The sequence below is a fragment of the Hydra vulgaris genome, chromosome 09 (genome assembly GCF_038396675.1).
Source record: "Hydra vulgaris chromosome 09, alternate assembly HydraT2T_AEP".
NCBI classification, from domain to species: domain Eukaryota; kingdom Metazoa; phylum Cnidaria; class Hydrozoa; order Anthoathecata; family Hydridae; genus Hydra; species Hydra vulgaris.
In genome coordinates, this window is record NC_088928.1 from 35,619,673 (window position 1) to 35,635,017 (window position 15,345).

At 26.1% G+C, this 15,345-nt stretch overlaps 1 protein-coding gene across 6 annotated transcripts in view; it reads right to left on the reverse strand.

Moving 5' to 3' along the window:
• Positions 1 to 474: 474 nt before the first annotated feature.
• LOC100212028 (kinesin-1 heavy chain) overlaps positions 475 to 15,345 on the reverse strand; it is a 60,562-nt gene continuing 45,691 nt past the window's right edge. For all 6 annotated transcript variants that reach the window (XM_065805532.1, XM_065805530.1, XM_065805533.1 and 3 more), the window contains 3 exons: positions 4,209 to 4,522; positions 3,062 to 3,375; positions 475 to 2,607 (listed from right to left, as the gene is read on the reverse strand). In XM_065805532.1, coding sequence (XP_065661604.1) covers positions 876 to 2,607; positions 3,062 to 3,375; positions 4,209 to 4,522 — 2,360 coding nt within the window. In that variant the 3' untranslated portion in view covers positions 475 to 875. The remainder of the gene's footprint in view (positions 2,608 to 3,061; positions 3,376 to 4,208; positions 4,523 to 15,345) is intronic.

A 15,345-nucleotide genomic window follows, 5' to 3' on the forward strand; every position in this document is an offset into this window, starting at 1 on the left:
ACTATTCGTAATCAGCTATTCGTCGTTTACCTCTGCTGCTTCATTAAATTCCTTTGATAAAAGTCCTGTTTTTTTTCTTATTCGATAAAATACTATACTTTTTGATTGGAAAAGCTAGGCTGTCTAATAATTCTTTATTCAAGAAAGTGCGAAAGGTGCGGCTACACCTTTGACTAAATTTTTCTAGGGCACTATTTTTTTAAATGTAAAATAGATATTAGTTTTGAATTTTCTTCTTTTGAGTTCTGCTTTTAAAGAGTTTTAAAATGATATTAGCACCCACTAAAGTAACACTTTAAAGTAACACATTTAAAGTAACACTTTAAAGTAACACATTTTAATGATAACTAATACTGTCCCTTATAAAAGTTCAAAAGTGCGATTGAAAAGTAGCAGCCAAAAACTATTTGTATAAAAATATTTTAAACTTTGTTAAACAAAAACTATTTTAAATTTACTAATAATTGAAAAGACTTTTTCAATTTGAGGAAATACTTCATTCTGTGAAGAGTTTCTTGATAAACATCTTCAACTTACAAATGAACCTACATACAAAAATAAATATCTCCATAGAAATTATATATACAATATATACATACAGATTTATTTTTTAATAAAATTCTGCATTATGACAAATAGCGTCTGTTTAAAAAGTGAACAATTATCCGAGTCATTTAAGATATTTATGTTTAGTTATTAAAAAACCTGCACTAATGAATAAGAAGCCCACAAATTTTTGCAATACTTATATATACACTTTATCTAAGTAAATTATTTCAAGTAGGATATTAATACTATAAGCCATCTTCTGCTTTCATAAAAAGTCACGAGACAGAATATACGTATTAAAAATTATCCACCGTCATTAAAAGCTATCACGAGGAGTATATGTAATGACAGTCATCCTGAACTAATCCACTATCATTGAAAGTTTGGTTAATACTCGCTTCTTTTTTTAACAGCTTAAGATTGTCCTCTAAATTTTTTGAATACTTTTCTAATCTTAAAATTTTTCCTTTCATCTTCAATAGTTTATGATCTAGTTTTTGTCTATTACTCTCGCTTTTTGCTTGAGTAGTTAAGTTATTTCGTTTTGCCTTTTCAAATTCGGTTGTGATCAAACTGCTTTTTTCACGTAACTCCTTCAGTTGAACTTTACACTTCTGACAAGTTGCCTTTAGAATTTTGTTTTCATCAATCAACGCGTTATTAGATTCAGTAAGACATTGAATTTTCCAATTTAAACTATTATTTTCTTGGAATAGGTGCCCGCTCTCGTACTTTTCAACTATAGTCGTTTTTTCTTTTTTAATAGTTTCCAGTTCTTCTTTAAGTTGCTCAACAATTTGTATTGGAACCATCTCAACAGTACTGCTGCAACCATTCGTATTTGTAATACACATGTTAGCTACAGATAATTCTTTGTTGTTGATCATCGATGCTAACTTCATAAGATCAGTGTACTTTATTTCAGGTATATTGATGATTTCCAAATCTTCTTCTTCATCCACAGCGATTGTAATTTCAAATGTTTTCTTATTCTTTTGTTGAAGAACAGGTATTTGTTTATAATTAGCATTCGGTTTGATTTCGTTGGATATCTTTTTGCTTTCTTCGGAATCAAGTTTAGCTAATTCCTGAATTAAAAGTTCAATCTGTTTTTTTTGCTCCCTTATCTGAGTTTCCTTTTGAGAAACTTGTATTTCAAGTGAACTAATTGTTTCTGCCATTTTTATTTTTTCTTGGATAAGCTCTTTAACTCTTGACGCACGACAGAGTTTGATTTCTTTTACTGAGGAGATTGGTTGGTCAATATAAGAACTACGTACATTATTAACAAGTTTTTTTTGTTCTTTTTTTAACGTGTTAATTTTTTTTGTAATGTAAGCAGGTATATTTTGAGCAATAACTTTGTTTGAAGTAGTATTTTTTTGAAATATTTTAATAGATTCTTCAATTGACTCTTCAGGTTTTTTTTCGCCATCATCATTATGAGCTACTTTGTTTGATCTAAAACGAATTTCTTTTATAGCAGCTTCATGTTTGACAAGATTTTCTGTGATCTTAAATAGTTCTTGCTCTAAGGACGAGATATCTTCGGCTGATCCTGGAGGTCTTTTATGCAATTTATGATCACAAATCAAACACAGCCAATTGCAAATTGACAAAATATCTGTTGCAAAGGCTTGTATCTTGTTTTCAACTTCAGTATTTTTATTATCCATTTGTTTTGCCTCTAAATATTTCTGTAGCAGCTGAGCATTTGAACTTTCTTTTTCTTTCAAAACATCATTTTCAAATGTCAATTCCTTTATATCTGTATCCAATTTTTTAATTATATCTTCTTGTTCACTAAATTTAGCTTTATAGTACTCGAGTTCTTTCTGATACCAATTTATCTGAGTAACTTCCTCACTGTAATTATTTTTTGCATTATTGATCGCTCGAGTTTCACTTTCATTATGTAAAAAAGTATTTATTTGGCGCCTAGCATAATCTCTTTCCGACATAAGAGCCATTTTGTCATTCTGCACTTTTGTAAGTTTGTCATTTAAACACATATTTTCGTTTGTCAAGTTTTCAAATTTGTTTGCCAAAGACGTATATCTAAACCAATTATGTTTAATATATAATAATTTAATAATAGTAATGTAGTTAATTAAAAAAAAAAAAATGTAAACACTTTTTATACTGAATACTGCTAGTATTTAGTGTAAAAATCTTAAACTTTAAAATGTTAAATGCAGAAAGTTCCTGTTGATTGAAATTTTAAATTTTTATTAAAATTTAAAACTGTTGTTTAAAATATTAAAAAATATTGAAAGCATAATAAAAAGAATATTACAAAACTTATAAGTAAAATCAAGGTATAATAAATAAGGGTAATAGAAAAAATAAAATAAAAGATAAATCTAAATAAACAAAAAAAAACATGTGCCTTTTCTAATTCTTCATAAATGCAGGTTAAATTCAAAATAACAATGATTTTTAAAAATAAAATTTTGATTTTATCAACTAATCAATTCTTTAATCAATTCAAAAGAATTAAAAAAAAACAGACCTTTTTTCTAACTCCCCAAACTCTGATTTGCTAAAATAGTTGTCTAACTCAGTTACATCAGAGCAAGAACTTTGAACGTTGTCGTTTCTAGGAGCTGTGTATCGTTTAGTTAAAGTAAGCGGATAATCAAAAGAAGAAATCTTGCTTCTTCGTCTAATAAGTCTAGTAGGGAGCAAATTATTCTCAACAAACTCGTCTGGTCGATCATGTAACATTTCATTATTTGATTCACAGTCAGTAAAAATTTCAACGCATTGTGTTGACCACATTTCTTTCTTTGTTTTAACTGAGTGACTTCTACTTAAAGGTGATAACTAATTGAAAAATGAAATAAAATTACACACACAAATATATATATATATATATATATATATATATATATATATATATATATACATATATATATATATATATATATATATATATATACATATATACATATATATATATACATATATATTTGATACATATATATATATATACATATATATATATATACATATATATATATATATATATATATATATACATATATATATATGTATATATATATATATATTTATATATATACATATATATTTGATACATATATATATATTTGATACATATATATATACATATATATATATATATATATACATATATATATATGTATATATATATATATATTTATATATATACATATATATTTGATACATATATATATATTTGATACATATATATATATATATATATATATATATATATATATATATATATATATATATATACATATATATATATATATATATATATATATATATATATATATATATATATATATATATACATATATATTTGATTGCAAAACAGGTCAACGCCAAAATGATCATCTGGTTGTAAAGAATTATTTAACTCTTGCATAATGAATAAATCATAAAATTGCATTATGAAAAAATGTTAGCAACACAAGTGTAAAACCATGAACCTTAAACCTCTACAGGCAAATATGTGTGTGTATATTACTGCTGATATAGTGTTATAAAAAATATCACTGATGACTTTATACTGAAGTAAATTTAGGCGAGATTTAGCATGCACATATTTACAATATTAATTGATTTGTTTAACTTTTTATTTTTAAAAAATTATTGAAACAACATCATACCACACATTTTTCTTGACTTTGTCTTTCGAGAAATTCTTTTTCTTTTTTCATTTGATTGACTTTGATTCGTTCAAAGCGAGCCGAATCTGCCATCGAAGAAAAATCAGAAAAATAAGCATCTTCATTTGAAGAAAGAGAAAATGTGTTATCAGGATCCCATATTTCTTGTTCTATAAACGATGATGCAACGAATGACTTTTTTTGTGTGGAATTCGGAAAACTGGAGTGCCATCTTGAAGATTCCAACAGTATACGCGTAATTTGAAAGATTTGTAAAATATTAAGAAAGTTGTGAATAAGCATTGCAATTTTATCTAAAAAAAAATTTTAAAACATGTGGATTAAAAAGTATGCACTATTTCCAATTATATCCAAGAGATAAAAAATTTACCAGATATTTTTGTCCTGCTTAAAATTCGTTTTGAATATCTTTATTTTTAGTTTTTTTAAAAAAAGAAAAAAAGTTTTAAGTCTGTGAAGTTGATTTTCTTTTTTTAAATGAACTCACACTAAACATACAACATTTAAGGTTTAACAGAAAAAGAAAGAAAAGCTTTAAAGAGCAACAAAAAGTTAAATAAAAAACTTTTTAGAAATAGAGCTAGAAAAACATGTAAACAAAAGAAAATTTCAAAGTAATAATGCTCAAAGAAAAAAATGAGTGAAAGATTATTGACCATAAAGACACAGTTACAGTTAGAACAGGTACAGTAAAGTTCAAATTTGCTGAACAATGAGTTGCGTAAGATTAAATTTTAGTTGATCAAACAAAAGATAAATGCTAACTTAAGCAACAACTATTACTACAGTGAATTTGTAGAATTGAAAAAGAAATCCAACCAATCAAAACAAGAAAAACAACAATGAGATAAAATCTCAAGCTTGGCAACTAGATCAACTACATCAACAATGAGATTTTGGACTCCCCCTCCCCCCTCCCACCTCTAATATAACAATATTCCATACAAAAACATATAATAGATTTATAGTGGTAGAGAATAGAATCAGTATCAAGAAAATAACTTTGCAATAAAATGTTAAAAATATTTTTATATGAAAAAATATTTCTTAAAAATTTGTATAAAATTGTTTTATCAAATTATATCAAATTATATGTAAATTTGTATATAATATTATATATTATATACAAATTTACATATAAAACTGCATAAGTATAGCATAACAACTTTATCGAAAATTTCTTCTTACTAGACTGAGAGTATTATAAAGGAATGATGAAATAGTCTGAAATGATTAGAAAGGAATGATGAAACAGCTTGAGAGGATGATAAAAGTGTCTGAGTTGTACCTATCATTAAATGTATCTCATTCTCATTAGTTTATTGGTTAGGTAATTAGGTGAAGAAAACAAGAGATAACTATTTTCTTAAACATAAATAAAAAATTTTCAAAATATAACAATTTTTTAGCGAGTATTAGCATTTACTACAAGAATATTTCTGTCAAACTTTCAAGATCTTGTTTACAGATAGTTTTAGGCATAAAATTTCTACATGTTTCTTAAGTTTTTACAAATTCATCCTTACTTAAAAATGCTCTTCTTAAAAGTGTGTACTTGAAGCTTCTTTAACTTCCTTTACACAATGCTCACTAGATTGCCCATCACATAATCAATTAGGTTTTGATAAAAACTGTTTGATTTCAGAAGTTGTTAGAGAGGTAGCTAGGACTGGTTCATAAACAAATGATTATCATGATACCAGGTCTACCAAAATCTCTGCACTCGAGTTTAAAATAAAAGTTTTTCCTTGGGTCTTGGTGATGAATTACCAAATGATTAAAATTAATAAAAATTATCAAAATTTTATCTCTAGAGATTTTTCTTGTGTTCTAAAAATTTTACAACTATTTTTATCAGAAGATATTATGAACCAATATCTGAAAAACGCATCAGTTTGACTCCTTTTTTTCCAGGACAAGCAATTTCTGAAGCTTTAATCCACAATGTCATTATTTTATCACAAGTGGTTAAATTTAAAACTAGCACTTAACTACTGATGTTATAAAACTTGTAGCATATCTTTAGCAATCTCTTTTATCCGTTTCTTTTGAACCAAATACTTATTTTTGTACTAGATTTTTACCTGGTTCTACCTGGCCATCTTCTAATTCTTCTAATTTATAAAATTCTTCTAACTTGGTAAAAAATATAAATTGTTAGCAAGAAATTGACTTTTTAATTTGAATGCTTAACAATAAATTTTATCATTACAACGATCAAGTTAGCAGACAATTAAATAAAAATAATGTAGCAATAGAAAATATAATACACTGACCACTATTTAAATTAAAACAATTTTAAACAATTATTTTATAAATATTATTGTTAGTTCTTTTTAAAATATCTAAGTTCATTTTGCAATAATATTAAAAATTTTTTTTTTTAGTCCTTTATATATTGAGTTAAATATTTTTGTTTATAACAGACTGTTTTATTTAATATTGCCTGGTAACTTTTTCATTCTTCTTAAAATAAATAAAGAAAACCGTTCTAAAAATAAGCAAATCACTTAAGCAAATTTATTTTTAATTTAGAAAATGAAACCAGATTTTATTTTTTAAACCGGATTCAGATTCTCAATAAAATTTTTACTTATACCCCTGATTATTTTATTAAAACTTTTCTTTTAAAAAAAGTGCCTAAAATCAACACACCCTAGTAGTGAAGGATAATCTGGAGACATGAAGTAGAGGACTGGGTAAAAGTGTTACAATTCATCATTATAGAAATATCAACAAAATTGTGATAATAATTAGCAGTAACCAAAATTTATATGTGTTAAAATTACTGGAAACCCCAAACCGTCACAGAAGAAGAATCACATTCAAAATCACCTGTCTATTCTAAGCCAACAAAGGGAAACATATTTTTGTCATGACTAGAGTACTTGTGTTATCTACAAAAAGATAGATGAAAAATATCAAATAAAATGCAACTTTGATACTGTGGTTAAAAGAATAATTAAATATTTTTAAAAACAAATACAACATTAAAGGGAGGGTCAGCAATAGAAAAATAGAATCAAAATAAATAAAATGTTGAAGAATATTAAATAAAGGATAATCCCTTGAGGAATCCTTGAAGTTGCAGGATATGAAGTAGAGTGCTGTCCATCAACAATAACTTTTATACTACAATTGGTAAGGAAGGAATCTATAATTTTAAAAATGTTACCTCATACACCGCAAGAAGAAAGCTTATGGAGAAGACCAGTGTGTCAAATTTTATCAAGGGCTTTAGAAATGTTGAAAATCAATAGCCTTAACCTCTCCACATCTATTTAATGCACAATAAAACTTATTGGTTATTCCCATTAACAAATCAGCAGTAGAACAAGAAGATCAAAATCCATATTTATGATCAAAAAGTAAATTATATGATTCAAAATGAGAGATTGTTTGTTAATTAAAGACTCAAAAACCTTGCTTATGATAGGAAAAAGAATAATGAGGTGGTAGTTAGACAAGTCAGATTGATATCATGGCCTACTTTATTTATACGGCCGGATATTTTGCATTTTGAAGAAAAAAATAGAAGGCCAGTTTTTAAAATCGTAATGTTTCAAAAACTTAATACGTTTTGAACATTTTCAAAATTATTTTACTTTCTAAATTTAAAAAGTCCACTAAAGTTGTATATATTCATAATTTTAGATATTAAACGAACATTTATTAAGAAATAAATAAATAAAAAGAGTCTTTATTTTAAAATTTAGAATTAGTAAAAACAATGTAAGAAACAAGAACAGTTAAAAAATATAAAAATATTTTTCTTTTTTCATTAAAAAATAAAATAATTATATTATAAATAATTTATTAAACATTCTCAAATTTTTTCTTTTTAAAAGATTTTACATGATCAACAGCTACTTCGCTGGTAGAGATAATTATTTTATTATTAAGAAAAATGTTGATAACAGTTCTTCCAGCAAGTTTTATCCCAATTTTCTCATGCATGGGACAAGAAAAAGTCTGAAAAGAGTCATAAAAGTGGTTTAAAAAATATTCTAAAGCTTGTCGTGCATGTAAATTAAATTTCTTTATTTTGTTATAAGAGTAGTCAATCATAGCAAAGGATGTGCAAACATAATCCAAAAGTGATGGTGAAGGAATAGTGAGACCACCCCTAGAAATAATTGTTAAATAAGTATGATCAGGATTGCTTTCATCAATATTGACACAACATAAAAATTCTTTACAACATGTACCAAAACGTTTTTTAAGTTTCTTTACTATATATCCAGCAATATGAGCACCTACTTCCCTACTTTCTGGTGCAAGTGTCATAATTTCTGGAGTACACTCAGCTTTATCAATATCAAGAAGAAAGTTTTTCAAATCTGTTAAATTATTTTCTGACTCAAGAGGCATTTTCAAACTATCGTCAAAGTTAATACTTTCTTTAACTATACTTTTGATTTTTAATATTTTTTCAGAAATAGTGACATCTTTTCAACATACCAAAAATTTTCCACTGCTCATTTGTCTATATTGTCCAAATCTCCTTTCTAATGGGTCACTTTGAAATCTTGCAGTTAAAACAAAGTGATATCCATCATTAAGTAAGTCCTCGATCAATAAGGCATGACTATTAAGTGTTCTTATTAGTGCTGCAGCTGTCTGAACATTTAAAGTAAACTTCTCACAGTTTGGTATCTTTTGTGATTGCCAAGCTTCAATCATTTTTGATTTGTGCCATTTCCATAAGAAATTCAGGTTTTTTATCACCAGAAACGACTGCATTACCTAAAATATTACATGTTGAATATTGACATTTAGAATTTTATAAAACCCACCACTTGTTAAATAATGTAAGAAAATCTGCACTATTTTTAAAATCAGGAAAATATGAGTGAATCGCTGCAGATGTAGTTTCATCAAAAATTGCAAGTGCTAAAGAAACATTTTGTTTAAAATGACAGGATGTAATACTTTTATTGTTATTTTTGGTGTTTTACGCAAGCCAGCATCAAGAGCGAGGTCTTTTTCATAAATATTATGGAAGGTGCTCCATTTAATTTCTCCCCCACATACATTTATAGGATCTTTAAATCCATTAAAGTTAAAATCTGGAAATAAAAATCTTTTGCAATTCAACAAATTATTTCTGATGTTTTTAATAAGATGTACAACATCAAAACAAAGGTAAATTTTTTTTAGATTGTAAATAAATAACAAATCTTTGGCTTGTTGATTCGATGCACAAAGAATTTTTTTAAAACAAGAAACATTAGAGGAATAGTTGTCACACACAATAACTCTAAAATTAAATTCACATTCAGTTAAAATACAAAGACATTCAAAAATTTCTTCTTTCAACCATTCAGCATTGATTTTTTTTTCAGGAGACGTTTTAATCACATATGGAATGTTTTGTTTCAGGGCAACTATCATAAAACAAACTATTCCCTTATACATTTCTCCAGACTCATCACTACCAATCATCTCTCCAGCAAAATACTCCTCACATTTTTGCAAGTACATATCATCAAAAATCAAGCAAATGTCTTAAGATATCTTACCTTCTAATTTTAAACGTTTTGCACAACTTAGAGCATCAATATTTTCACTAGTTATTTTTTTAAGTAATGATAATGATTGTAAATCCTTCACGCAAAAGTTGGTATGACTGCATAGAAGTATATCGTAGTATCAGTGAATATTTTATAATATTGGCTGAATAAATAGGTTTTTTCATATATTTAATTTGCTGTAATTCAGTCAATACAGATGAAAATTGTTCGTCTTGTGATTTAATGTAGGTAGGAAAATTATGAAACATACTTTTACAAGATAAACGACAATCTCTTCCTTGACGAAACCACTGAGGCAATGACAGAGGTGAACTTTTGTAAAATAATTTAACATGCATCTCATTGTTTACACGAATGTACTCTGTAACTTCTGGAATAGATAAAGTACTATAACTCAATTTATAAAAAACTACATGATCATGATACTTCAAGAATGAAAAACCATCTGGAACAAGACTTTCAGTAATATCGTCAAAGCTACTAATCAAATCATTCAATAAAAACTGTTCATATCTGGCTGAAATATTCTTTTAGTTGGTGATTTTCTTAAAGAATTAGAAGATTTTATAAGTTGTGATGAAACTTCTTCAGTCAAATTTGTGCAATCAAAAATAGTTGGAATAGGCTTTAGTTTTTTTATTAATCTAAAACGTTGATTCGTGTTACCTTTCTTAAAATATATTTTTTCAAAGTGTTTGATGCATATAACATAAGAATTAGTAGGTGTCCAATCTTTTCTATTTACAAATTTAATCCAATTTTTTTTAACTCTTTTTTTGGAAACGAAAATACTACTGTAGATACTTCACCATAATTATGATAATTTGAACGACAATTTACAACGCAACATTTGTTAACCATCTTTTTGAACTTTCAAACCTGCTTCTTCAAAAACATTTTCAAGCAAACTGGCCTTCTATTTTTTTCTTCAAAATGTAAAACATCCGGCCGTATAAATAAAGTAGGCCATGTTGATATATATTATATGTACATTTATATATTATATATACATATATATATATTATATATATATATATATATATTATATATATATTATATATAATATAATATTGTATATAATATATATATATCTTTTATTCTAAATAAAAATAATTTCATATTCGACAAACAATTATTTCACCAAATAACTGGTACAGCCATGGGTACAGATTTTGCACCAGATTATGCATGTCTTACTGTCGAGTTTCTAGAAAAGACTAAGCTTTTTCCTATAATTCTACATCAGTATTTTTCTAACCATGAAGTAGATGATGTAAAAAAAAAATTATTTTAGATACATTGATGATGGTTTTATAATTTGGCCAAAACATCATGACAAAATTTGAAATCTCTGAATTAAATGACTATTGGGTTTACAATAGATTTTGGCAAGAAATTTATAAAAAATGATAGCACCTACAGTGTAATTAACTTTTTAGACATAGCAATCATTCTTGAAAATTATAATAAAACTAAAACAGACATTTACTATAAAGAAACTAACACCCATGACTATTTAAACTATAACAGTCATCATCCATTTCACATTAAAAAGAATATTCCTTATAATTTAGCTAAAAGAATAATTATTTTTACAAGCATATACTGGTAAAACTAGTAATTTAAGATTACGTATAAACAAACATATTTCCAGCTGCAGAACTGGCTTATCAACTGATCGATTTGACAACCATGTTTATACTTGTCAACAAGCCCACAAAAGTGTAAATGAACCTTTTTTTCAACTTTTCGTCTTTCTTGAGCTTAACAATGAAAGTTTTTTGTTATCATATGAAAAGCATTTGCACAAACAAAAACATGATACATTTAATTGATATTTCCTGTCTATAATTACAATTCAATGCTTCACAATCAATAGCTATCCATAGCAACAATATGAAAATTAATTTATTTTTGTTTTTAATACAAATATCTTGCAATAATACCAAAAACAGCACTACTGATGATTATTTGAAAGGCCTCTAGTACTAATAGTTTTAATATATAAAAAAATATTTTGTATCAGTATTTTTTTTGGTAATTATATTGTTTTTAATAAAAACATTTTGAGAAAAAAAGATTTACTGGATTTTTTATTTGTTTCACTGTTCTGACTATTTTTGAATTTATGTGGTTAAATATATATATGCATATATATATATATATATATATATATATATATATATATATATATATATATATATATATATATATATATATATATATATATATATATATATATATATATTATATATATATATATATACACATATATATTATATATATATATATATATATATATATATATATATATATATATATATATATATATATATATATTATATATATATATATATATATACACACATATATATTATATATATATACATATATATTATATATATATATATACATATATATTATATATATATATACATATATATTATATATATACATATACATATATATTATATATATACATATACATATATATCATATATATATACATGTATATTTTATATACATACATATATATTATATATATACATATATATTATATGTATACATATATATATATATGCATACATATATATATGCATATATATATTATATATATATATATATATATACATATATATGTAGAGTTCTATGGTCAGCTACGCAACGAGCGCAACATGTTTTTAAAAATTTAACTGACTCATTATATTATAATTTTTAATTTTTTTTTACGTTTACACTCAAATTATCCTTTTTTATTATTATTCACAAAAAAAAAAGGATAAGAAGACAATTTGAGTAAAATAGAAATAAAAGACAGCGGTCAGCTACGCAACGCGCAAAAAAGCTTGTTTTTTTAATTTAAAGTTTGAATTATTTTTTCTCCGAATCTATAATTTATTTTTTTATAAAAACGTTTTTTTCTTCAAAAACAATTATTTCATTGAAGTTATATTTATAAAAAATTTTTAATATAATATTAATTACACGTCAAATAAAAAGTTTTCAAAAAACTATGCGGTCAGCTACGCAACAATCAGCCACGCAACATGCGAATTTTTATTATAATTCAAATTAAAACCCAAAACAAATCTAAAACTATATTTATAGCTTGTATTTAGAAACAATAAAACTTATTTATAAAGTTTATAAAGATAATTTTACATTAAAAGAAACCTGGACCCCGGGGTGGAAAAGGGGGAGGGGGCTTTAGAAGCTTCAGTACTCTCACTTTTTTAAATAATGGGGCTAGGGGGTAGGTAATACAATTTCCTTTTAAATGTACTCTTGATATTTTTATCTGTTCACAACCTTATTATATAAACGTTTTTAACTCAAAGATGTATATAAATACATTCATTTTACTTGCATTTACTTTGGAACTTTGATCTTCAGAGCTTTAAAAGCATCAAGTATTTGGACAATAATTGAACAACTAAAATAATTTAAAAAGCAACAACTAGAAGTTATTTAAACGTGTAAGCTGTTATTGTTGATCGAAATGTATTAGGGATAAACTGAATAAACCTTCCGAGCTTAGTTGCGCAAAAAAAGTCACCCCAAGAAAACTTAAAAAGTATTGAAAAAAATAAGTAAGACTTTCAATAGAATAACAATAACAGGTAAAAAAAAAACGTTTTAAGAAATCATGCAGTCAGCTACGCAACAATCAGCTACGCAAAACAAATCTAATATTTATTTATGGCTTTTATTAAGAAATTTTTACAGCTTTTTAAGGTGATTTTTAAATTACTTGATCACTGCTAAATGTCTAGACGCTTCTATCGCTTTGATATTATGCAATATTTGGCGAAAGCTGCTCACCTACAACGTTACCGTCTAAAACCTGAAAGTAATGGCATTTATGCAATTCTTTAATTTTTTTTGTTTTCTTAAAAAAGGTGCTCAAACCAAGAGAGTTGTTTATCTCTAGCTTTTCTTTATCAGTCAGTAATATAACGGTAATTTTTAAATTGTTTGTTGCGGCTGCCAAATTGCTAGCACTAGAAATTATATATTTTTCAGTTAAAGCATTTTTTCTGGCAACACGTTTTACAGTGGCTCCAATTCCATCCACAACTCGTTTTCCATGCATTGCAGCAAAAAAATGCCAGTGCATTTTAATTGTATGCTTTTTTTCTAAAATTTTCATTGATGCCAAAATATATTTATTTTTAAATTGTGATGTTGCGTTGTCACTGAAAATATGAACTTCTGTAATATCGTCTGATAGAAGCTCGATAATTTTATTTATGTTTGGAACAACAGATAATTTTGTATGATCGCTTGAATCACAAACTAGCGCAAAAGATTTAATTTGACGATGCCAAACTGCACATGTAAATATAGAAATGTGGTTTTGACCGAAATGAGCTGCTTGCGTTTCGTTTTGGTAAATACAAGTATAATTTTCTGCCCAGTCAACTTAAATAACAGCCTTATTTGAGTCTTTTTGAATCACTGATTCTATATTAAATTTAAATACGGACGATTGACTGCTCTTGACATTACAATGGATAATAAACTTTGCACGCATTTCTTTAATATGTGATAATAAAGCTGTAATTGTTCCTTCTTTTTTAACCTTTTCTATTTTGATATACGATTTTGCTTGAGGTTTCTGCCACTGATTCCATGAAACATCTAACTCAAATTGTTCGAACTGAAGTAATAATTTATCAAACATATTACAAACAGTACATTCTTTGCAAACGGCATTGAAGCATTGTTTTGTTGGTTTTTCACAAATAAAGTTTAGAATCATAGAGTTTCCCGTTTTAATTGTAGTGAATATATCTGAACCCCGCGAAAGTGATTCAAGAGCATAACGCATATTTTCATGTAACATGCAAACGCACACGTTATGAGGAATTGATGATACACATCGAACGTAAATTGGTCTCAACTGACAAAATTTTGACAGGCTTAATTTAATACCTGCATTGTTTAGCTTAAACTCTTCGAAAGCTTCTTTTAGCGTATATAACATGTGTCGAATTTGAACACGCACCTTTTTTTCTCCTATCACTACAGAAGTATAATCTGCTGTTCTTGGGGATATTCGACTTATTTCATCGTCGCAATAAAAATTTTGTATAACCACTAAGTCTTTTTCTCGGAGACTGTTTGTTGATTTAGGAATTGAGTAAGTTAATGGTTGAGTTTCATTGAGTAAACAACACAACAGTTCCTTTTTCTGAACAAGACTTTTGGGAAGAGAGCGATTCAATTTTTTTATATACTTTCCTTTAACTTGCACATTTGCAAATGATGAGTGATTTGATTCGAGAGATAAAGATGCGTCTTTTTGCAGCAGTCGAAATTTTCTCATTCTTTCTAAACTTTTTAATCTTTCAGCTGCAATTTTTCGAAAATCTTTTTTCCATCTTTGTCTTCGAAGTCTAGCATTTTCTTTAGCTTTGAATTTCTTTTCTTCATGATTTCTACTCATGTAATTCTTTTGATTCATTGCTTTTCTATTTTTTATCTTTATAGCTGTAATAAAAAAAGTAAACATTCAAATAAATGTAAAAATTACTTAAAAACTCTATAAAAACACAATGCTCACCTTTTTTATTTTCATT